General features: G+C 47.4%; 1 protein-coding gene across 4 annotated transcripts in view; it reads left to right on the top strand.

Moving 5' to 3' along the window:
• Positions 1–20,258, top strand: part of IGF2BP1 (insulin like growth factor 2 mRNA binding protein 1) — a 58,674-nt gene extending 38,416 nt beyond the window's left edge. For 2 of the 4 annotated variants that reach the window (XM_017853924.1, XM_017853926.1), the window contains 11 exons: positions 415–478; positions 7,105–7,386; positions 8,936–9,070; positions 10,977–11,099; positions 11,848–11,983; positions 13,032–13,154; positions 13,570–13,689; positions 14,603–14,677; positions 15,496–15,627; positions 15,867–15,980; positions 18,478–20,258. In XM_017853924.1, the coding sequence (XP_017709413.1) occupies positions 415–478; positions 7,105–7,386; positions 8,936–9,070; positions 10,977–11,099; positions 11,848–11,983; positions 13,032–13,154; positions 13,570–13,689; positions 14,603–14,677; positions 15,496–15,627; positions 15,867–15,980; positions 18,478–18,570 (1,397 nt within the window). In that variant the 3' untranslated portion in view covers positions 18,571–20,258. The remainder of the gene's footprint in view (positions 1–414; positions 479–7,104; positions 7,387–8,935; positions 9,071–10,976; positions 11,100–11,847; positions 11,984–13,031; positions 13,155–13,569; positions 13,690–14,602; positions 14,678–15,495; positions 15,628–15,866; positions 15,981–18,477) is intronic. The other 2 variants (XM_017853925.1, XM_017853928.1) reach the window with 2 other exon arrangements.
• The last annotated feature ends 2,657 nt before the right edge of the window (positions 20,259–22,915 follow it).

Raw genomic sequence — 22,915 nt, 5'->3', positions numbered from 1 at the left:
TTTTTTTTTTTTTTCTTTTGAGGTGGAATCTCCCTCTGTTGCCCAGGTTTGAAGTGCAGTGGCACGATCTCAGCTCACTTCAACCTCTGCTTCCCAGGTTCAAGTGATTCAAGCAGTTCTGCCTCAGCCTCCCCAGTAGCTGGGACTACAGGCGCGTGCCACCACGCCCAGCTAATTTTTGTATTTTTCAGTAGAGACAGAGTTTCACTGTGTTGGCCAGGCTGATCTCCTGGGCTCAAGTGATCCGCCAGCCTCGCCCTCCCAAGGTGCTAGGATTTGCAGTCGTGATCCACCACCGCGCCTGGCCTGCCAGATGTCTTCTTGATCTCAAAATGTGGAAAGCTGGAGTTGGAGATTCATTGGTTGGGCCTCCAGATTTCCCTGCTCTGACGCTGTCCTCTCTTTTCTCTGCAGTGAACACTGAGAGTGAGACGGCAGTGGTGAATGTCACCTATTCCAACCGGGAGCAGACCAGGCAGTGAGTGGGTTGGAAAATGGGGCTGGGGGCGGTGGGGGGGCTCTGAGGAGGGTGGTGTGAGCCTGGTCCCACTTTTTTCCTCAGGGGGTCTAGGCAGGCTGGGGTCCCCATCCAGGGTTTTGTTATTAGCCCAAGCCAAACCGAGAGCCTTGCATGAAAGGTTTCTTCAGGGGGTCTCCTTCATGTCCATTGTTTCAGGGATCTCAAAGGCTCAGAAACATCAAGATCAATAGCAAAAATACATAGAAGGAAGGGACTCAAAGCCCTCCCAGAGAAGTGGGAAATTCCTTGCGGCGAAAATGTCCCCTCCCCGCTGATAGGTTTCTGGTTGCTCTGGGACCTTAGAGTCCTTTGCTATGTTCTTGGCGCCATCTAGTGATAATGAAGGGGAACTTCGGGGTTCCAAAAAGATTCCTCAACCTTGGGATGCAGGGACAGACATTTTATTGCAGTGATGGTCGTGAACCTAGCTGGTGATAGTTTTGGGGTCCTTTTAGTCCCATCGTACCCACAATTTTAGCTCCTAGCCCTTTGGTTGAGCAATTATGCTTCTCACTCGCTGTTACAGACAGACTACACATTTTACACATTACTCATATTAATATCTGAGCCTGTTATAGGCTTTTCCCATATTTTGCTTTGGGCTTTCTTGCTTCTTCAACATGCCGCTTTCTCAAATCTAATAATACTATGTAAAATCGTACCTGTTATTAAAATGCCTACCGTTTTCTTTTAGATACCTCCTGGGCTCAGAATTTTCTAGAGGTTCCTACTGCCCCTTGTGGCCACCAGGGTTTGGCTTTAAAGCTCATGTCAACAGTTGCTCATTCTCTCCTGCCTACTATTGCCTTGTTCTTGTTTTTTGGAGACAAGTCTCACTCTGCCACCCAGGCTAGAATTTAGTGGCATGATATCAGCTCACTGCAGCCTCAACCTCTTGGGCCCAAGCAGTCCTCCCACCTCAGCCTGCCAAGTAGGTGGGACTACAGACACACACCATTATGCCTGGTTCATTTTTGTATTTTTTGTAGAGACGAGGTTTCACCATATTGCCCAAGCTGGTCTCGAACTCCTGGACTCAAGTGATCTGCCTGCCGTGGCCTCCCAGAGTAGTGCTGGGATTATAAGCTTGAGCCACCTCGCCTGCCCTTTGTTACTTCATGAACATTTCTGGGTTTTTTTTGTTTGTTTGTTTTGTTTTGTTTTGTTTTTGAGACTGAGTCTTGTTCTGTCTTGCTCTGTCATCCAGGCTGGAGTGCAGTGGCGCAATCTTGGCTCACTGCAACCTGCACCTCCTGGGTTCAAGCAATTCTTGTGCAAGAAAGCCCAAAGGAAAATGTGACAAAAGCCTATAACAGGCTCGGATATTAATAAAAATGAGTAATGTGCAAAATGTGTAATTTGTCTGTAACAGCCTCCTGAATAGCTGGGACTACAGGTGGTACACCACCATGCCCGGCTGGCTAACTTTTTTTTAATCTTTTAATTTTAATTTTTTTCTTTTTGAGATGGAGTCTCACTCTGTCGCCCAGGCTGGAGTGCAATGGCATGATCTCGGCTCACTGCAACCTCCACCTCCCAGGTTCAAGTGATTCTCCTGCCTCAGTCTTCTGAGTAGCTGGGATTACAGGCGTGTACCACCACACCTGGCTCATTTTTGTGTATTTAGTAGAGATGGGGTCTCGCCATGTTGGCCAGGAAGGTCTCGAACTCCTGACCTCAAGTGATCCACCCACCTCAGCCTCCCAAAGTGCTGGAATTACAGGCATGAGCCATCACACCCAGCTGCCTTGTTAACATTTCTAACCAGTGTCAGCCTTGGGAATGGATGATGCTTGTGCCCTCCCTTTAGTCTTATTCAGCCCCATTTTACAGACATACCAAATAGACTGAGACTCTAGTCTCCAAGTGGTAAGCAAGCCATTCTGTCTCCCATTCCGACGTCTTTGCCACAGTTTAAAAAAATAATAATTATTTTATTTTTTGAGACACTCTCTCCCTGTTGCCCAGGCTGGAGTGCAGTGTTGCAAACACAGCTCATTGCAGCTTCAACTTCCTGGGCTGAGGGGATACTCCTGCCTCAGCCTCTAAAGCAGCTGGGATAACAGGCATGCACCACGATGCTGGGCCAGTTTAAACATTTTTAATATTTAGAGATGGGAGTATCACTATGTTGCCCAGGCTAGTCTCAAACTCCTGGCGTTAGCGATCTTCCTACCTCAGCCTCCCAAAGTGCTAGAGGTATATAATGGTTTGCCTTTTTTTGTTGTTGTTGTTGGAGATGGAGTCTTGCCTAGGCTGGAATGCAGTGGTGCGATCTCTTCACTGCAGCCTCCACCTCCTGGGTTCAAGTGATTCTCCTGCCTCAGCCTCCCGAGCCTACTGGACTACAGTTATCCGCCACCATGCCCGGCAATTTTTTTTTTTTTTTTTTTTTTGAGACGGAGTCTCCCTGTGTCACCCAGGCTGGAGTGCACTGGCGCGATCTCGGCTCACTGCAAGCGATCTCGCTCACTGCAAGCTCCGCCTCCCGGGTTCCTGCCATTCTTCCGCCTCAGCCTCCGAGTAGCTGGGACTACAGGCGCCCGCCACCGCGCCCGGCTAGTTTTTTGTATTTTAGTAGAGACGGGGTTTCACCGTGTTAGCCAGGAGGGTCTCGATCTCCTGACCTCGTGATCCGCCCGCCTCGGCCTCCCAAAGTGCTGGGATTACAGGCTTGAGCCACCGCGCCCGGCCGCCCGGCAATTTTTTGTATTTTTTGGTAAAGATGAGGTTTCCCCATGTTGGCCGGGCTGGTCTTGAACTCCTGACAGCAGGTGATCCGCCCACCTTGGTCTCCCAAAGTGTTGGGATTACAGGCGTGAGTCACTGCACCTTGCCTTTTTTATTTATTATTTTTTTAAAAACCTCAGAATCTTTCAAAGTGAGGTCAGGCTTAGTGGCTTGTGCTTGTAATTCCAGCCCTTTTGGGGGCCGATGCAGGGCGGGTTGCTTGAGCTCAGTAGTTCAAGACCAGCCTGGGCAACATGGCAAAACCCCATCTCTACAAAAATTACAAAACATTAGCTGGGCATGGTGGCACATACCCAGCAGGTTGAGATGGGAGGATTGCTTGAGGCGGAGGTGGAGGTTGCAGTGAGTTGAGATCATGCCCCTGAATTTCCAGCCTGGGTAAAAAAGTAAGACCCTGTCTTAAAAAAAAAAACCAAAACGAAAACCGAAAAACCAAAAACAAAACTTTTGAAGATGGAATCCACAGAAGTGGCTTCAACCAAAGAAGGTCCCAGACTTAATAGGTGTAAAAACGATAAATCCCTTCCCTTAATTTATATAATAAATATATAAAAACATAATGTTTTCACTTGTGATTGTCACGTAAATTCTGTAAGATACGCAGTTTTGGCTGACATTGATAAGCTGATCTTGAGGAAATGCAGGAAAACCTTAACAGTCTTGAATAAGAAGAACAAAGAAGAATTAAACTCCCAAATTTTAAAACTTACATCAAACTACGGTAATCAAATTAGTGTGGTACTGGCATTAGGATAAACATACTGATCAATGGAATAGAATTCAGAGCCTAGAAATAAGCGTTTATGTTTATGATCGGCTGGTTTTGTTTTTATTTTCAGACAAAGTGCTAAAAAGACAATTTATTAGGAAAGATAAGATGATTTCAGCAAATGATGCTGGGGCAATTCGATGATATCCACATGACAAAAGATGAATTCGGACTTCTACCTTACACTGAGCATACAAATTAATTCAAAATGGATTACAGACCTAAATGTATTAGCTGTAAGGTAGGCAGGGCACAAGTAGCAGTTTCCCTTTACAGTTGATGAGACTTAGGTCTAGACTAGGTTGTAAGTTTTCTGCTTCACGTAATGAGCAATAGAACTAAGATTGGAATACTGGTGTCTTAACTCAGTTATCTTTGCCCCGGGAGCCTGGGCGGACGCGGACGCGGATGCGTGGTGCGCTGGCAGGTGGCAGCGGTCTGGGGCAGCGAGCGGCCTGTGGTGGGTAGACTGGGACTGCGCAGCCTCCCCACACGCACGTGGCGCCTCCCTGTGGGCGTGCACCTGCAACGGTGGGGGTGGCTGGTGCACCTGGGAGCAGGGATTCCCTGCCCTCCGAGGTCTCCCCCAGGCCGCCGCCCGTGCCATTTTCTGGGCTGCTCGCCTTCTAGAAGTTCCTGTAGGAAGCTGGTGATGTGTCCTTGCTGACCCAGTCCTGCCCCTCCACCACTTTGCTGGAGTAGGAGTCAGATTCCAGCCGGGATATGTAGCAGCAGCTTGGTGGCAGGTGACAGGAAAATGGGCAAAAGCCCCAACTGGCTGTAAGGCAACCCCGAGGGCGGGACCTCCTTGCAGGAGGGCCCAGGACAGGATTGCACTAGGCGGGAGTGGAGGCCGCGGCCCCAGGCTGGTCTCGGCCTGGTAATAATTTCACACTGCCAGCCGGTCACTGTTTAAGGCACTGTGTACCATTTTACTAACTTAATCCTCATGGTGGCCGCATTTCCTAGCTGGGCCAACTGGTGCAGGGTTGACTGGAAGCGACTGGCATAAAGCTTGGCAAGTATATGGCATAGTAAATGGCTGCCAGCGGTAATTTTGAAAGTTGGCTTTGTGAAGTGTTGGAGCTGCGGCATCTGCTGGTGGCGTGTGGTATTACAGCACCGCGCTGGCTTACCCCATTGGGTTGGGGAGGGTTGTGAGACTGTGGCCCCAGAGCCAAGTGGGCAGTTAGGGGTCTCTGGGGACTGTGGAAGGAGGGGTAGCACAAAAGACAGTGGACGTGTTCACTTTGACAGCACATATACTAAAATTGGTACGGTACAGAGAAGATTAACATGGTCCCTGCGCAAAGATGACACGCAAATTTGTGAAGCGTTCCATCAATAAATAAATAAATATGTATATATATTTAAAAAAGACAGTGGGAGACTGCGAAGGAGCTAAAATTTCGAGACTGCACTTTTTTTTGTGTGTGTGTGTACCAGCAGCTCAGAAAAGTTCCTCAATTGCTGCTGCTTCACCCGCTGCGATGGCGCTGGACCTGGCAGATTAATTTAACGACTTTCTGATGGGTTGCCCTGAAATTTCAAAAACAGTGGTTTGGGCCGGGCCCGATGGCTCATGCCTGTAATCCCAGCACTGTGGGAGGCCGAGGCAGGTGAATCACCTGAGGTCGGGAGTTCGAAACCAGCCTGACCAACATGGAGAAACTCCGTCTCTACTAAAAATGCAAAAATTAGCCAGGCTTGGTGGCGCATGCCTGTAATCCCAGCTACTCAGGAGGCTGCGGCAGGAGAATCGCTTGAACCTGGGAGGCGGAGGTTGCAGTGAGCCAAGATCACACCATTGCATTCCAGCCCTGGGCAGCAAGAGCGAAACTCTGTCTCAAAAACCAAAAAAAAAAAAACAGTGGCTTAAGCAAAGGCCACAAGAAATAATTGAGATCAAAGAGGAGTGTGTGCCATGGCCATGGAGGGGTTTCAGTTGTGAATCATGAAATGTCATGTAAACCATTTCAAGCATTTCAAGGAGTTTGAATTTTATATCAGAAACAATGGGAAGACGCTGCAAGTTTTAAAGCAGCATCTCAGGCATGTTGAAAAAGATGTTTGGATCCCTAAAATAATGAGAGAAAAGGCCAGTGAGAGGTGTTCTGAACAACTTCAAGATTTTACCAAATGTTGCAAGAACTCTGGAATCCTTATGGTAGAAAAATGCCGTAAAGAAAATCCTTTATTAAAATAATATCTAACTGCTCACTATAATGATCCAGCCTTTTATGAAGAATGCAAAATGGAATAACTGAAGGAGGGAAAAATTGAGAAAAACTGGAATTTCTACAAAGAGAAGGCTACAGAAACTTCCTATAAGCCTGTAGGCAAATATTCAAACGATATTCAGGAACTCTAGTATTCATGGAAGTCATTTATATTATAAATTTGCTTAAATAATGGACTCAAGAATGTGTGTTTGCTCTATCTTAATTATGGAAATATTAATTTTTATCTGAAAGATTTTATATCAAAAACAAAAATAAACCCCATACTTCATTAGGGCAGGATTAACATTTGAATTCTACATACATACATCTCAATCTCCTTTGACCTTGGTTCATTGTCTCTAAAGTTAGGATAATGTAGCAGTAGTAGTTAGCAGTTGGTTTCCTCACCCTGTGGTAGGGATTCTTCAATCCAGAAAGAGTACGTGTTAGCTTTGCGGAGCCTCTTCAGGTCTGTGGTGTGCTCTCCAGTTGGCATGGGAGGACTTTGAGATCTATGGCTTGCTCTTCCTTTTTAGGCTGACAGAACCCTATACTCTATTGGACTAGAAGCCCATTTCACTGATGATTCCAGTGGAAGGCCTTTGTGAACATTAAATCCCAACTAAGTTAGGGAACACTGTATTTATTTACTTTTTTTTTGGAGTCTGATGCCATTTAGACTGGAAAGTTCTGAAAAATGGAGGTGGGAGTAGTGGGCAGGCGACTATCTCCTTTTCTTTAGTGTGTTCCAAGCTGTAACTTACTAGAGTGCTTTGGCCAAGAGAGCATTTGGTATGGTTGGCATGGATTGGAATGACTGTAGACTCTCACTCTGTCCCCAGAGCCATCATGAAGCTGAATGGCCACCAGTTGGAGAACCATGCTCTGAAGGTCTCCTACATCCCTGATGAGCAGATAGCACAGGGACCTGAGAATGGGCGCCGAGGGGGCTTTGGCTCTCGGGGTCAGCCCCGCCAGGGCTCACCTGTGGCAGCGGGGGCCCCAGCCAAGCAGCAGCAAGTGGATATTCCCCTTCGGCTCCTGGTGCCCACCCAGTATGTGGGTGCCATCATTGGCAAGGAGGGGGCCACCATCCGCAACATCACAAAACAGACCCAGTCCAAGTGAGTCCTGGCTCTTGGGAAATGGAGGCTGGTTGCTAGGGAACAGTGGTTGGTAGCTAAAGAGGCCCACTAGAAGCCTGGAAGCATGCCGGGGACATCAACATTTACCTTTTAGGAAATGTTGCCTGCAGTGTTCAGGGGTCACTGCTTCTAATACCAGCCTCCTGGGAAAGGGAGGGCAGATAGGGAGGGAGAATGGGTCTTGGGGTGCTGGGCCACACACTTGTATTAGCAAGAGAGGTTCTATAATTTCTTGTGCAGTTTCATAAAAAAGTCTCCAAGCAAACCTCATTTGGATGAGTCAGCCACTCCTCAGTCCTCTGTGATTTCATGACCACTTAATGTGGTAACAAGGCGGGCCAACCTGTCCAAAATTAGGACCCTCATAATTGTGCCCCATCTCCCATTCTGCCACTGCCACCTTCTTTCTCTAATCTTTTTTTTTTTCTTTTTTCTTTTCTTTTTTTTTTAGAGACAGAGTCTCGTTCTGTCGCCCAGGCTGGAGTGCAGTGGTATGATCTTGGCTCATGGCAACCTCTGCCTCCCGGGTTCGTGCCATTCTCCTGCCTCAGCCTTCCGAGTAGCTGGGATTACAGGCGTGTGCCACCATGCCTGGCTAATTTTTGTATTTTTAATAGAGACAGGGTTTCACCATGTTGGTCAGGCTGGTCTGGAGCTCCTGACCTCGTGATCCGGCCGCCTCAGCCTCTCATAGTGCTGGGATTAAAGGCATGAGCCACCACACCAGGCCTTTTCTCTAATTGTTCTATCTTATCAGTGTACTGAGTGGCAAAGAACATGTCACATTATGTCCTTATCATAGTAACTCTTGTTATTTACTTTGAGTTTGGGGCACAAATATAAAGAGTGTCCTCTCTTTATATTTGTTTCAAGGGGGACATACGAAATTCAAGTGGAAATGCAGCTTTGGAACTGTGGGCTGGTAGTTCCCACCCCTGCATTTGTGTCATAAGCTGTGTTCTTGTCCCCAGCCACCGCTTATTTATTTATTTATTTTTATTTTTTTTATTTTTTTTGAGGCAGAGTCTCACTGTGTCACCCAGGCTGGAGTACAATGGTGTGATCTCAGCTCACTGCAGCCTCCTCCCAGGTTCAAGCAATTCTTGTGCCTCATCCTGCTTAGTAGCTGGGATTACAGGTGTGCACCACCACACCCAGCTAATTTTTTTGTATTTTTAGTAGAGGCGGGGTTTCACCATGCTGGCCAGGCTGCTCTCGAACTCCTGGCCTCAAGTAACCCACTCGCCTTGGCCTCCAAAAGTGCTGGAATTATAGGCATGAGCTACCGTGCCTGGCCATCAACCACCTGTGGATTGAGGCATTGCTGGTCTGAGACAGAATCCATAGTAGCAGATGGGTCATATTTCTCCAGTCCTTTCATTGCCCTTCCCAAATTTGTACTTGATTGGCCTTGTTCCAAGAAGAGCAGGTTCTATGCCTTTGACTGAGGAGTGGTGGTGGGGGTGGGGAGCCTGAAGTACTGGTATCACTGGAGACGACTAACCAGCCTTGTCCTTGTGGCCCCCAGGATAGACGTGCATAGGAAGGAGAATGCAGGTGCAGCTGAAAAAGCCATCAGTGTGCACTCCACCCCTGAGGGCTGCTCCTCCGCTTGTAAGATGATCTTGGAGATTATGCATAAAGAGGCCAAGGACACCAAAACGTAAGTCTCCAGCTTTTCTTGGCTCTTCAGGGACGGCTGGTGCAGTTAGCCTCCCCACCTCAACTTCCACGCTATAATACAGACATACAAGAAATACAGTCAGCAATTGCACAAAAAGATGTAAACGGAGAAATCTTCTTACAGGGACTGTCACCTAGGCTGGAGTACAGTGGCATGATCTCAGCTCACTGCAACCTCTGCCTCCGGGTCTCAAGGGATTCTCCTGCCTCAGCCTTCCGAGTAGCTAGGACAACAGGCATGCACCACCACGCCTGCCTAGTTTTTTGTGATTTTTGTAGAGATAGGGTTTCGCCATGTTACCCAGGCTGGTCTTTTTTTTTTTTTTTTTTTTGTTTTTTTTTTTTTTTTTCTTTTTTTGAGACGGAGTCCGTCTGTCCGTCTCCGGGCCTGGAGTGCAGTGGCCGGATCTCAGCTCAACTGCAAGCTCCGCCTCCCCGGGTTTCACGGCCATTCTCCCTGCTCAGTCCTCCCGAGTAGACACTTGGGACTACCAGTCGCCCTCCAGGTCGCCCGGCTAGTTTTTTGTATTTTAGTAGAGACGGGGTTTCACCATGTTAGCCAGGATGGTCTTGATCTCCTGACCTCGTGATCCGCCCGTCTCAGCCTCCCAAAGTGCTGGGATTACAGGCTTGAGCCACCGTGCCCGGCCCCAGGCTGGTCTTGAACTCCTGGACTCAAGTGACCCACCCAGCTCAGCCTCCTAAAGTGCTGGGATTATAGGCGTGTGCCACCATACCCCACCCCTTCTTACTCTGTTGTATGACCTCCTAGAAATTCTGTGCGCTCACAGGTGTGTGTATATTGTGTATGTGTGCCTACATGTATGGATATGTGTGCCTGTGTGTATTCATGTGTGCGTGTGTGCACTTGTGTTTTAGCTCAAAGAGAATCACACTGAACAGGCTGTTCTATATTTTTTTCATGTTCTGTATCAGCACGTATATTAGTACAAATGGACCGACCTCATTCTTTTTATAACTGCATAGAATTCCACAGTATAGCTATCCATAATTCATGTGATCAATCTCCTATTTCTTGATTGGTGTTGAAATTGTTTTAAACTTTTCCTTATCATAAAACAGTGATGCAAGGAATCTCCTTAGACATGTTCCTTTACACACTAGTGCTATTTAGAATAGCTTTATTGCCTGGGCATAGTGGCTTATGCTTCTGATCCCAGCACTTTTGGAGGCTAGGAGTTCTAGACCAGCCTGGGCAACATAGTGAAACCTCACTTCTACAGAAAATAGAAAAATTAGCTGGGCGTGGTGGCCTGTGTACGTAGTCCCAGCTACTCGGAAGGCTGAGAAGGGAGGCTCGCATGAGCTGTGGTGAGCCTTGCATTCCAACCTGGGTGATAGAATGAGACCCTGTTTCAAAAAATAAAATAAAGCAAATTGACTTTATAGATGTTCAATTGATGTATAATAAATCATAGGTTTTTTTTTTTTTTGAGACGGAGTCTCGCTCTGTCTCCCAGGCTGGACTGCAGTGGCCGGATCTCAGCTTCTGCAAGCTCCGCCTCCTGGGTTTACGCCATTCTCCTGCCTCAGCCTCCCGAGTAGTTGGGACTACAGGCGCCCGCCACCTCGCCCGGCTAGTTTTTTCTATTTTTTAGTACAGATGGGGTTTCACCGTGTTAGCCAGGATGGTCTCAATCTCCTGAACTTGTGATCTGCCCATCTCGGCCTCCCAAAGTGCTGGGATTACAGGCTTGAGCCACTGCGCCTGGCCAATCATACATATTTTTAAAGTATGCAGTTTGATAAGTTTTGAGATGTTTTACTTGGAAATGCCAAGTCTAGGATGTCATGATGATTGAGTCTTCATGATGCCCACAATTGAAGGAGCTGTTGTCTTCCACTTCTTCCTTTGTCTTCCCAAGGGCTGACGAGGTTCCCCTGAAGATCCTGGCCCATAATAACTTTGTAGGGCGTCTCATTGGCAAGGAAGGACGGAACCTGAAGAAGGTAGAGCAAGATACCGAGACAAAAATCACCATCTCCTCGTAAGGCTCTCTTCTATTTCCCTATTTATGAGTGGGGGATGCATGGAGGCCAGGGTCAGTATTTCATCATGCAACCTTGACATGTGCTCTTTTAAAATGGATGCTCTTTCTGCCTCTTGAAGGAAAAATAGTAGAAGTGATAAAGAGCATTCAAAAAATCTCTGTAAGGACTGGATCTGCCCATTCCCACTGCCATATGGGGTGGGGTGTTGTAGGGTGCTGCCTCTACAGTCCACGTCCAACCACATGACAGCCCTCTTTCCCTGTGGCTTGCTGACAGCCTGCAGCTAGGAGCCAGGGACTCAGGGCTGTAGTCCTGTCTGTCACTGTGAGAAGTGACCTTGGCCCTTTTCTGTCTGTGGTGGGCTGCTCCTGCAAGCAGTGTGCCTCTTCATTTCATCAGAGACTAGCCTGAGGGCAAAGTAATTGCTCTTGTCCAAAAAGGTACAGAACATGGATTATGTAGAATCAAGGGAGAAACTTAGACACACAACCATAATCTGTCTGACATTGGATCCATTGCTAACAGAGGGGTTTGAGTTGGGTGTTGTCATCTCTCTCCGTCTTACTCCCTGCCCTGATTACAAACTGGGGACACCAAAGACTGGAGATGCAGAGTTATTTGCTAGAAGTTGAATAGGCTGCGGAAGTGGCGAGCGTATGACTCAGCTGGCCTCTCGTCTTTGCTCCTGCTGGGGCCTGGTCCTGGCCTGCCAGTGAAAGGACATGACTCTGCTCTTCCTGCCAGGTTGCAAGACCTTACTCTTTACAACCCCGAGAGGACCATCACTGTGAAGGGGGCCATTGAGAATTGTTGCAGGGCTGAGCAGGAAATAATGAAGAAAGTTCGGGAGGCCTACGAGAACGATGTGGCCGCCATGAGCGTGAGTGCTGGGTAGTACCCTCTGCTTATCCTTTCCTGAGTCTTAGCAACAGCAACTTGTGGGGTTGGGGGTGATGGACATGTGCCCTGTGCCGTGCGGCTTTGGAGCTTTAGTTGATGCTTTTGGATCTCGACTGTCAGAAATAGTATTTAAATAGTATTTAATTAGCAAGGATTCTTCACCTGGTTCCTAGAGTAGGGGTCCAATCTTGGGCTTTGAGTCCTGTGATTCTAAGTATGTGTACAATTTGTGTTTGTGTGCACTTTAGTGAAATGCGGGGATCCATCATTGTCATCTGATTTTTTTTTTTTTTTTTTTTTTTTAATTTTTTTGAGATAGGGTCTTGGTCTGTTGCCCAGGTTGGAGCACAATGGCACAATCATAGCTTACTGCAGCCTTGACCCCCTGGGCTGAAGGGATACTCCTGCTTCAGCCTCCCAAGTACCTAGGAGACTACAGGTGTGCACCACCATGCCCAGCTAATTTAAAAAAATTTTATTTTTTGGAACAGGGTCTTGCTGCGTCACCCAGGTTGGTCTTGAACTCCTGGGCTCAAGCGATTCTCCTGCCTTGGCCTCCTAAAGTACTAGGATTATAAGCATGAGCCACTGCACGCAACTCATCTGATTTTTAAAGGAGACTTGGGGTTGGTGTACAGGACCAAAAATGTTTAGAACCACAGTCCTAGAAGTCAGATGGAGCTATCTCCATGCCTTTTTCTCATGTAGGGGATTATAGTACAGTGTCATGAGTCATATCGTCTGTCTCCAGCAGTCTGAACAGCCAGAGAGGAAGAACTCCTGAGGGTGTATAACTGTTTGGCATTTCTGGTTGCAGTTGCTAGCCGTTAGTCCAGTGAGAACATCATATCACTTAAAATTCCACACCCGAAGTGTGTAGGTGAGAGTATATGAAAAGCACAGAATAGGCTTTTGTGCAAAAGCATGTAATTCATGTTTTTGACCCACTTCCCCCTGGGGCTACTCGCCTTTTGTACAACCAGGGCCTGTCGGTGTGCTGACTCCTCCTCCTCACCTTTCTTCCCCAGCTGCAGTCTCACCTGATCCCCGGCCTGAACCTGGCTGCTGTAGGTCTTTTCCCAGCCTCGTCCAGCGCAGTCCCGCCACCTCCCAGCAGTGTTACTGGGGCTGCTCCCTATAGCTCCTTTATGGTAGGTGGAAGGTCTCATTACACGGGACCCCGGGCCCATATGTGGCCTGCCTTGAGGGGGATCCAGCACCCTATGGGAGTTGGATGCTTGGCAAGTTTACAGGGAGAGGGAAGGAAGGTCTCATGGGCATCCCTCCTCTCCAGTTCTCCTAGCCACTGGCTCTGAGGCTCCCAAATGTCTGCCTAGAAAGCTCCCGGGACATAGGCAGCACTGTAACCTCACTCTTTCCTGGCCTCTTCCCTTTAGCCCTGCTGGGCATCGGAAGAGCTAAAGAGCTCACAGCATCCCTTGGCAGCCCAGGGTGGCAGTTTGGTGCCTGTACTCCTTCCTTCTTGAGGATGCAAGGCAGGGGAGTGGAGGGTTTCTGGGCCATGCTACTTGGGCCCCCTGGTAGTAACGCCCCCTGTCCTGGCAGCAGGCTCCCGAGCAGGAGATGGTGCAGGTGTTTATTCCCGCCCAGGCAGTGGGCGCCATCATCGGCAAGAAGGGGCAGCACATCAAACAGCTCTCCCGGTTTGCCAGCGCCTCCATCAAGGTGATCTGCTCTGTGGGTCTTCCTGTTTCTGGAAAGGGAAGGGGCTCTGCTTTTATCACTCTGCACTTTCTCCCACATTCCCCCTACTCATTTGAGAATTCTGTGTGTCATGTGAGGGACCTTTCCCCCATGGAATCAAAGTTCTCCTTGTTTTTGACCTTGCTTGGTTCCCATGGGATGGCTTCAGTGCTTCTGGGTTTTCAGGCTGGGCAGGGGCAGGGTTATAACATAGAAAGAGAACTTAGGTTCTAACACCAATTGACTTGGGTTCAAATCCCAGATCCACCTCATCACCCCCTTCTTCCAATACACTATATGATCTGAGCCTCACTTTCCTCATCAGTACAATATTATGAAGCTGTGTAGCCAAAGAAAGCCCTTCACTCATATACTAACACCAAGTTAAGTGTTAGTTGTCTGTCACCTTCCCTGGCCAAGGTCCAGGGGAGACAGAAGGGAGAATCTGTCATAGTGAAACAAGGGTGCTGTTAAATTTTCACGAACTTAAATCCAGTTGCTTTAGTTGTCTTAAAAGGTTTGAGCAAAAACCTTGATTGTTCTCCACTGGAGGTACAATCACTGCCCTCTATCCGTTGGTCATTTCATTTGTGTCCTTGCCTATTGGCAGGACTCCACTGAAACCTCTCTGGGAGATTGGGAGATTGGTAAGTGGCGAGAGCAGGAGGCCCTACTTAGAAAGTGTCACTGAAGCCAGTCCTTCTAACTGACCACCTCTGCCCTCCTAATAATTCTGGTGCGCAGGCGCAATGATGTGGGCTTCAGAGTCTTTGTTCTTCCTTCCCTAAGTCTTCAGAATGGGTATTTGGGAGTAAGGGTGGTAGAAGGGCAACTGTGGACGTGGTGAGGGGCTCCCCATAGAGGGTCCTTCATTGACAAGCTTTTTGCTTTTTAGATTGCACCACCTGAAACACCTGACTCCAAAGTCCGTATGGTTATCATCACTGGACCGCCAGAGGCCCAATTCAAGGTTTTAGTCTTTATTGTTTTGCAAGCTGAACATGGAGGAATTGAGGTTGAGTATTTCCCCTGAGGTAGGAAAAAGGCTGGGGCAGTTTCCCATTAGCTGTCAAGTCCTCATCACATCTTTAAGCCTTCCATGCAGGATAAAGGGCTGCAGAGCTGTTTTCAAATTGACATCAAACTGGATTTCTGTTGACTTCGTCTTCCCTTTTTAAGGTCCATAGAAGAAGATGGGAAGGAAAGAAGTCCGAGGGCATCTATTTGCACTCTGCCTTCATTTCTAAGGAAGGCCTTTAATGCCAAATTCTCTTATGTCCCCACTAAATCCTAAGGTTCTTGAACTTCTGATCAGACAGCCAAAAAATGAACCATCAATTAGCTTAACCTAACATATGTGATGATAGAGGAGTGGGACAGCTCTCTGGGCCACTGGAGAGTCAGACAGGCCTGCCCTCTGTGTGACTTGATTAGTTGCAATTCAGGGCCTTGAAATGCTGGTCAGTGCCGTGTCCAGACTCCATAGGTCTGGTTTGTAGCTTGTGAATTACATTCCTCTGGGAACTGTTTTTTCCCTTGGGAAGTGTTTATTCAGTTACTCACAACTCATAATCTCCACCCAGGGTCTCCAGTATGATAGCTAAGCAGAAGGAGTGCTTACAAGCTGCCCACCTGAGCCTTGCCCTTCATCTGCCTTAGATGGTTAGCCCACCCAGGATGGGGAGGGCCTGTGGGCCAGAAAATATGGGCTGGAGCTTCCTTTTTCCCACTTTTCCCTTTTGTCACAGATATATGAGCCACTGATTAACAATTACCTCCTCTTCTCAGGCTCAGGGAAGAATCTACGGCAAACTCAAGGAGGAGAACTTCTTTGGTCCCAAGGAGGAAGTAAAGCTGGAGACCCACATACGTGTGCCAGCATCAGCAGCTGGCCGGGTCATTGGCAAAGGTGGCAAAACGGTGAGCTGTGAGGACCAGGTTGAAAGCCCTGGACCATGGTCTCCAATCTCAACAGCTCTCTCTGGCCTCCTGTGCTGCTCAACCTCAGGACTCCTGATTTGCTCATTTACTTGATTCTACTCCCCAAGCTCAGGTCCTGACTCTTCCAGTTTCACCCCACTAGTTAACCCTGGTTCCTTCCTCCAACCCCACCCATGCTTTCTTGATGGCACCCTGAGCTCCTCTCTGGCCACCCCCAGGTGAACGAGTTGCAGAATTTGACGGCAGCTGAGGTGGTAGTACCAAGAGACCAGACCCCTGATGAGAACGACCAGGTCATCGTGAAAATCATCGGACATTTCTATGCCAGTCAGGTACATATGGTGCTCCCCCATTGCGGGAGGGCTGCAGGAGCCCAGGGAGCAGAGAAGCAGAGACTCCAGAGGTTGACCTGCATGACCTTGACAAGTCCTGGGGCCTCAGCCACATCTGCCTGCCTCTGGGCTAGGTTATTGCCCTCTTTCAGGTGCGGAAGTGGGATGTGTAGATGACATATTCCCTCTTATTATTCTCTAGGGTAAGTGATTTGACAAGTTTAATGTATATATATTGCATAGATATATATGTTCTACATTAGTCCCTCCCTAACCCCTTTCTGCACTGGTTATGAAAGAAGATTGGCTTTGTTCATGGAATAATGATAACAGTACTAATACCCTGGATTGATTACATTTTTGAAATGTAGTCCCTCTGCCCTTCTCAGAATGGCTGTTCTCTCCCTGGTTTCTGCTCTTCACCCTCCCATTCCTTTCCCAGAACTCATCATCGCTGTTCAGCACTCGGACAGGCTCCAGAGCCTGAAAGGGAAGGCCAATATCAGGTTCAAATTTTGCTGAACCTCAGCAAGGCAAGCAAACAGGTGGTTGACAGCTAATGGTGTTTTCCTAAAGTCTTAAATCCATCAGTGTTAGAACTGGAAAGGAACTTTGGAGACTGTTGATCACAGTTCTACAGTTCATAGAGGATATCCAGATCTTAGCAGGCTTGTGGTCTGCTGGGGCTGCTAGAGCAATTGGGGCAAACTGGCTCTTGGTTTTTTGGCTTCCAGTGCCATATAGTATAGCATCAAGTATGGAGGTTTTGGAGCCAGGGAGCTTTGACCTCAAACTTCACATATATAGCCTTTCTGCTATGTGACCTTGGATAAGTAACTTTCTCTGGTAACCCTTTGAGAGAAGTATTTATAAGAGGCTTTAGTTACATCTCAACAATATGTATATAAAATAACAAATAAAAAAGGAAGTATTAATAAGAGCCATAAAATAATAATAATATCTAAGATTTATGAGTGTCTTTGGATATACCCAGCAGTGTTTTTTGTGGTTTATGTATATCAACTCATTTAATTCCCACAACAATTTCATTTTATAAATGAAGCTTAAGAGGGTAAATGTGAATCTTTAATTCAGCTTTTTTTTTTTTTAAGAGAGTAAATATCCAAAGATGCACAAAGCCGGGATATATTAATATTAAACACGGAAGCAATTTTAGCTGATCAGAAGGAGAATTAAATGAAAAGCTATGTAAAACATCAAGCCATGGTTGATGGAGTTGGACCTCTTATTGACTCCACATTATTTTCCCGACCTAGATCAACTTCTTCTTTTCTTTTCTTTTTTTTTTTTTGCGACAGGGTCTCGCTCTGCCACCCAGGCTGGAGGGCAGCTCAAGTGATCCTCCCACCTCAGGCCCCCCAAGTAGCTGGGACTACAGGCAGATACCACAACACTCAGCTAATTTTTGTATTTTTTTTGTAGTAATGAGGTTTTACCGTGTGGCCCAGGCTAGTCTCAAACACTTGGGCTCAAGTGATCTCACTGCCTCGGCCTCCCAAAGAGCTGGGATTACACGTGCGCGTCACCACGCTTGGCTAATTTTTGTATTTTTAGTAAAGATTGGGTTTCACCATGTTGGCCAGGCTGCTCTCGAACTCCTGACCTCAGGTAGTTCACCCACCTCAGCCTCCCAAAGTGCTAGGATTACAGGCGTCAGCCACCGCTCCTGGCCATATCTGGACATTTTATTACTTTTCCTGGGGTATTAAAATGAAGCATGGATTTCTGATGATGTCTCCTAAGTTATAACCCTCTATAACAGGGGTCCGCAAACTCTGGGCCACGGACTGGTACTGGGCTGCACAGCAGGAGGTGAGCGGCATACTAGCGGGCATTACCTCCTGAGCCCTGCTTCCTGTCAGATCAGGGCGGCATTAGATTCTCATAGGAGGGTGAACCCTGTTGTGAAGTGCTCCAGGGATGTGTAGTACATGCGAAGGATCTAGGTTGCACACTCCTTATGAGAATCTAATGCATGCTGATTTGAGGCTTCATCCTGAAACCACTTCCACACCCCCACCTCCATCCGTGGAAGAAAAATTGTCTTCCATGAAACCAGTTCCTGGTGCCAGAACAGTTGGGAGTTGGGGACCACTGCTGTACAATGCGTAATATATTTCTGCCTAGAAACTCTAGGCATTCTGTTTTGGGTTTGGTAATGTGTATCAACTTTGTCAAATTTTAAATTCTGATGAATGGATTGATACTACTGTTTCTCCTTCCTTCATGTCCCCTAACCCCATCTCCCACTTAAACCCACGACGTTTGCTGTATTTTCCAGGGGATGCTCAGGCTCCACTGGAAGCAAAGAAATGTAAGGTCACCCCACCCCTCATTCTTCCTCTTTATCTTTCCTCTGAGTCCCGTGTGACCTGTTCTGTTTATTGCCTGTGTCTGGACCTGATGACCTCTCTTCCGTGGAAGGCTGTCTCCTTGGAGGTCCTCACACCCACCCTCTTGCCTGTTCTTGCTGCAGATGGCTCAGCGGAAGATCCGAGACATCCTGGCCCAGGTTAAGCAGCAGCATCAGAAGGGACAGAGTAACCAGGCCCAGGCACGGAGGAAGTGACCAGCCCCTCCCTGTCCCTTCGAGTCCAGGACAACAACGGGCAGAAATCGAGAGTGTGCTCTCCCTGGCAGGCCTGAGAATGAGTGGGAATCTGGGACACCTGGGCCGGGCTGTAGATCAGGTTTGCCCACTTGATTGAGAAAGATGTTCCAGTGAGGAACCCTGATCTCTTAGCCCCAGACACCCACCCAATTGGCCCAACATTCTCTGCCCCTCGGGGTGTCAGAAATTCTAGCGCAAGGCACTTTTAAACGTGGATTGTTTATAGAAGCTCTCCAGGCCCCACCAAGAGGGTGGATCACACCTCAGTGGGAAGAAAATAAAATTTCCTTCAGGTTTTAAAACATGCAGAGGGGTGTTTTAATCAGCCTTAAAGGATGGTTCATTTCTTGACCTTAACATTTTTCCAATTTCCTTCCCCCTACTTGGGTAATTGATTAAAATACCTCCATTTGCTGCCTCTTTCTATATTTACACTAATTGTTTTATCTTTATTGCTACCAGAAAAAAATGCAAATGAATGCATTGCTTTGCTTACAATATTGACTCAAGGGAAAAGAACTGTCAGTATCTGTAGATTAATTCCAATCACTCCCTAACCAATAGGTACAATAGGGAATGAAGAAGAGGGGAAAATGGGGAGAAAGATGGTTAAAATACATAATAATCCACGTTTAAAAGAAGTGCCCTTGTGGCTGATCTGTTCCAGATCACCGTCTTCAAATTGGCACAACTGAAATTTCCCCACTGTGTTGGGGCTTCCCCACCACATTCACGTCCCTCTCTCGTGTAGGCTTCACATTATGTCCAGGTGCACATAGGTGGTATTGAATGCTCAGCAGGGTAGGGGCTGACCACTGTCCCTGATTCCCATCGTTCTCAGGCGGATTTTATATTTTTTTAAAGTCTATTTTAATGATTGGATATGAGCACTGGGAAGGGGACGCTAACTCCCCTTGATAAAGTCTCAGTTCCATGGAGGACTTGAGTGGCCCCAAAGGCTGCCACGGTGCCCTCACCCCAGCCCATGTGCTCCCATAAGGGCTGGTTCCTAGAGGCAGGGGTTGTGGGGCACTCCCAGCCACGGCACTGTTTCCTTGGTGGTGGGACTTGGAACCCAACCCTGAGCTCCCGATAAAGCTAAAGTCCATCATCTGGCAAATTGAGTAAATTGGAGAGTACTTGCTTCTGTTTGTATCTGAGAGGAATTTTTAACTGACGGCTTCTGTCTCTATGAATCATTATCAGCATGATAAAAAACAATTCAGAATACCAGCAGCATTGTACAGCAAGGGGTAAATATAATTTATTGATTTACCAGGCTTATTAAGATCCTATGGAGTGTTTAGCCCTTGTGGGGGACAGAAGCCATCAGTTAAATGAGGCTAGGCCTCCCCTCCTAATATACTGATTGACAATGCATATTAGCCAGGTAATGCACTTTAGCTACCCTGGACAATGCTATCAAGTGTGCTGGGAAGGGAGGCCTCTCTACATATGGAAAAGCCCATGCGTGGAGTTCCCCTCCTTTCAACATTGCAACAACAGTAACAACAAGACAACCGCAACATGTGGGCGTAGTCAGGCAATGCTGTGTGCGAAGTAAACTACCTCAAGGTATGAAGTTACCTCAGCAATTATTTTCCTTTTTGTTCCCCCCAACCCCATTAAAAAAAAATTTTTTTTTGATTTTTGTTTTTTTGCGGCTTGCTGATATTTTATATAAAAAAGAAAAAACAAAAGAGAAGCTGATAGTCTTGAATATTTTATTTTTTTAATGAAAAGAAAAAACAAAGTTATGTTTCATAATTTCTTACATGAGCCAGTAATCCTTTAGGAACTCTCTATGGAGAACAGGCCTGATGGGAAAGGCTTTGGGGGCTGCCCCCTTAGGAGGAGGCTAGTGCTAAGAGGAAAGGCCTGGGTTTGAAAGAGCCCAGAGGGACAGAGCCCAGAGCCTTGTTTGGCCCTGATCCCTGACTTCTAGAGCCCCAGCTGCTGGCCACTGCTGGAATATCCTACCTGATGGGATTAAAAGGCCTAGCAGAGCTGGGGGCTCTCAGTGGTTAAACAGTGCCCAACGACCAACCACCTGGCCCTTGGTCTCTTCTCTTTCCTCCTTTGGTTAAACAGCATCTCAGCAAGCTTTTCCCAGCAGTGGTGCTGTTGAGATATTTTAAAATATTGCCTCCGTTTTATCGAGGAGAGAAATAATAACTAAAAAAGTACCCTTTTAAAAAAATCTATATTTCTCCGTCTAAAAATATGGGAGCCGAGATTCCATTCATGGAAGAAAGACAAGGCCACCCTCTCGCCCTCAGAGAGGTCCACCTGGTTTGTCATTGCAGTGTTTTTCTTTTTTTGTTGTTGTTGTTGTTACTGTTTCATTTCAGTTCCGTCTTGCTGTTCCTCTTAATCTATATCCATAGATCCAAGGGGCAAACAGATACTAGTTAACTGCCCCCGCCTCTGTCTCCCTGTCTTCTTTAGATCGGTCTGATTGATTTTAAAAGTGGACCCAAACTTAGGGAATTCTTGATTTAGGGTGGCTCATGGCAAGGATGGGCAGGGAATATGGGGACGTGACTGGGACAGGTTCCTGCCTTATCACTTTCTCCCTAGGACATTCCCTTGTAGCCCCCGGAACTGGCCCAAATTGAAGAGAAGCAGAAAAGCATTTAGGGATCACATCAGGCCAGTAGAATTAAGCCTCTCCACCTGTCCCAACCATAAAAAGGATCTCCCAGCTCTCCATCTCTGGCTCTGTATGCTTTGTCCCAAAACAAAGCAGATAACGTTCAGACGTCGGCCATTTAATAATTTAAAGCGAATTTCCAGCAGCAAGCATGCTTTGATATCTGGTTCAGACTATCATCAGGAAGAAAAAAAAAAAAATCCCACAGTACCTGAAATTTGATTGTTGCAGTGTTCAGTTTCCTTGGGGGCCTGCTCCCTTCACACCTTGAGCCGAAGTCCTTTTCCGTTGGCTGATTCAGCTCCCAGAAGAGACCAGGAAGTGTGTGGCAAGGGACTGGAAAACTTCACTTGCTTGGATTAGGCAAGGCTCCACTCATTGTTGATATTTGCCCAGCAGGAAAATCGTGGAAGTTATACCACCAGAAAGCAAAAGGAGCGAGCATGGTTTGGTGGTTAAGGTTTAGTGGGATGAAGGACCTGTCTTGGTGGGCCGGGCCCTCCTGTGTCCCATAGGCTAGGTCTTAGGGCAACTCCTTGCCCTCCTGCTCAGCACCTCCATTTCCCCATCCTTGGTGAGATAACAAGCTATCGCGAAAAGCACTTGGGAGATTTGGATGATTTGAGAAGAGTGACTTAAAAAAAAAATGCTTCTGTGCTCTAAGATATATATGTGTGTGTGTGTGCTACATATATATTTTTAAGAAAGGACCATCTCTTTAGGATATATTTTTAAATTCTTTGAAACACATAACCAAAATGGTTTGATTCACTGACTGACTTTGAAGCTGCATCTGCCAGTTACACCCCAAATGGCTTTAATCCCCTCTCGGCCTGGTTGCCTTTTGCAGTTTGGGTTGTGGACTCAGCTCCTGTGAGGGGTCTGGTTAGGAGAGAGCCATTTTTAAGGACAGGGAGTTTTATAGCCCTTTTCTACTCTTTCCTCCCCTCCTCCCAGTCCTTATCAATCTTTTTTCCTTTTTTCTGACCCCCTCCTTCTGGAGGCGGTTGGGAACTATTCTTGTTTATGCCTCACTATTGACAGAAAAGACCCCATTTAAAACTCAAGAGAACACTGGAGGGGGATCCTCTAGTTGGTTCTGTGTCCATTTTCCTCTGTGCCAAAGACAGACAGACAGAGGCTGAGAGAGGCTGTTCCTGAATCAAAGCAATAGCCAGCTTTGGACACATATACCTGGCTGTCTGAGGAGGAAGGCCTCCTGGAAACTGGGAGCTAAGGGTAAGGCCCTTCCCTTCAGAGGCTCCTGGGGGACTAGGGTGTGGTGTTTGTCAAGCCAAGGGGTAGGGAGCCGAGAAATTGGTCTGTCAGCTTCTGGTTGCACTTTGGGGAAGGAGAGGAAGTTTGGGGCTCCAGGTAGCTCCCTGTTGTGGGACTGCTCTCGGTCCCCTGCCCCTACTGCAGAGATAGCACCGCCAAGTTCCCTTCAGGCCTGGCAGACGGGCAGTGAGGAGGGACCTCAGTTAGCTCTCAAGGGTGCCTTCCCCTCCTCCCACCCCAGACACACCCTCTGCCAAACTGGGAACCAGCAGTGCTAGTAACTACCTCACAGAGCCCCAGAGGGCCTGCTTGAGCCTTCTTGCTCCACAGGAGAAGCTGGTGCCTCTAGGCAACCCCTTCCTCCCACCTCTC

This window comes from Rhinopithecus bieti, unplaced genomic scaffold (assembly GCF_001698545.2).
Source record: "Rhinopithecus bieti isolate Rb0 unplaced genomic scaffold, ASM169854v2 scaffold_35856, whole genome shotgun sequence".
Lineage (NCBI taxonomy): Eukaryota > Metazoa > Chordata > Mammalia > Primates > Cercopithecidae > Rhinopithecus > Rhinopithecus bieti.
Note: the sequence above shows the minus strand (reverse complement) of the source record. Positions and strands in the feature narration are given on the sequence as shown.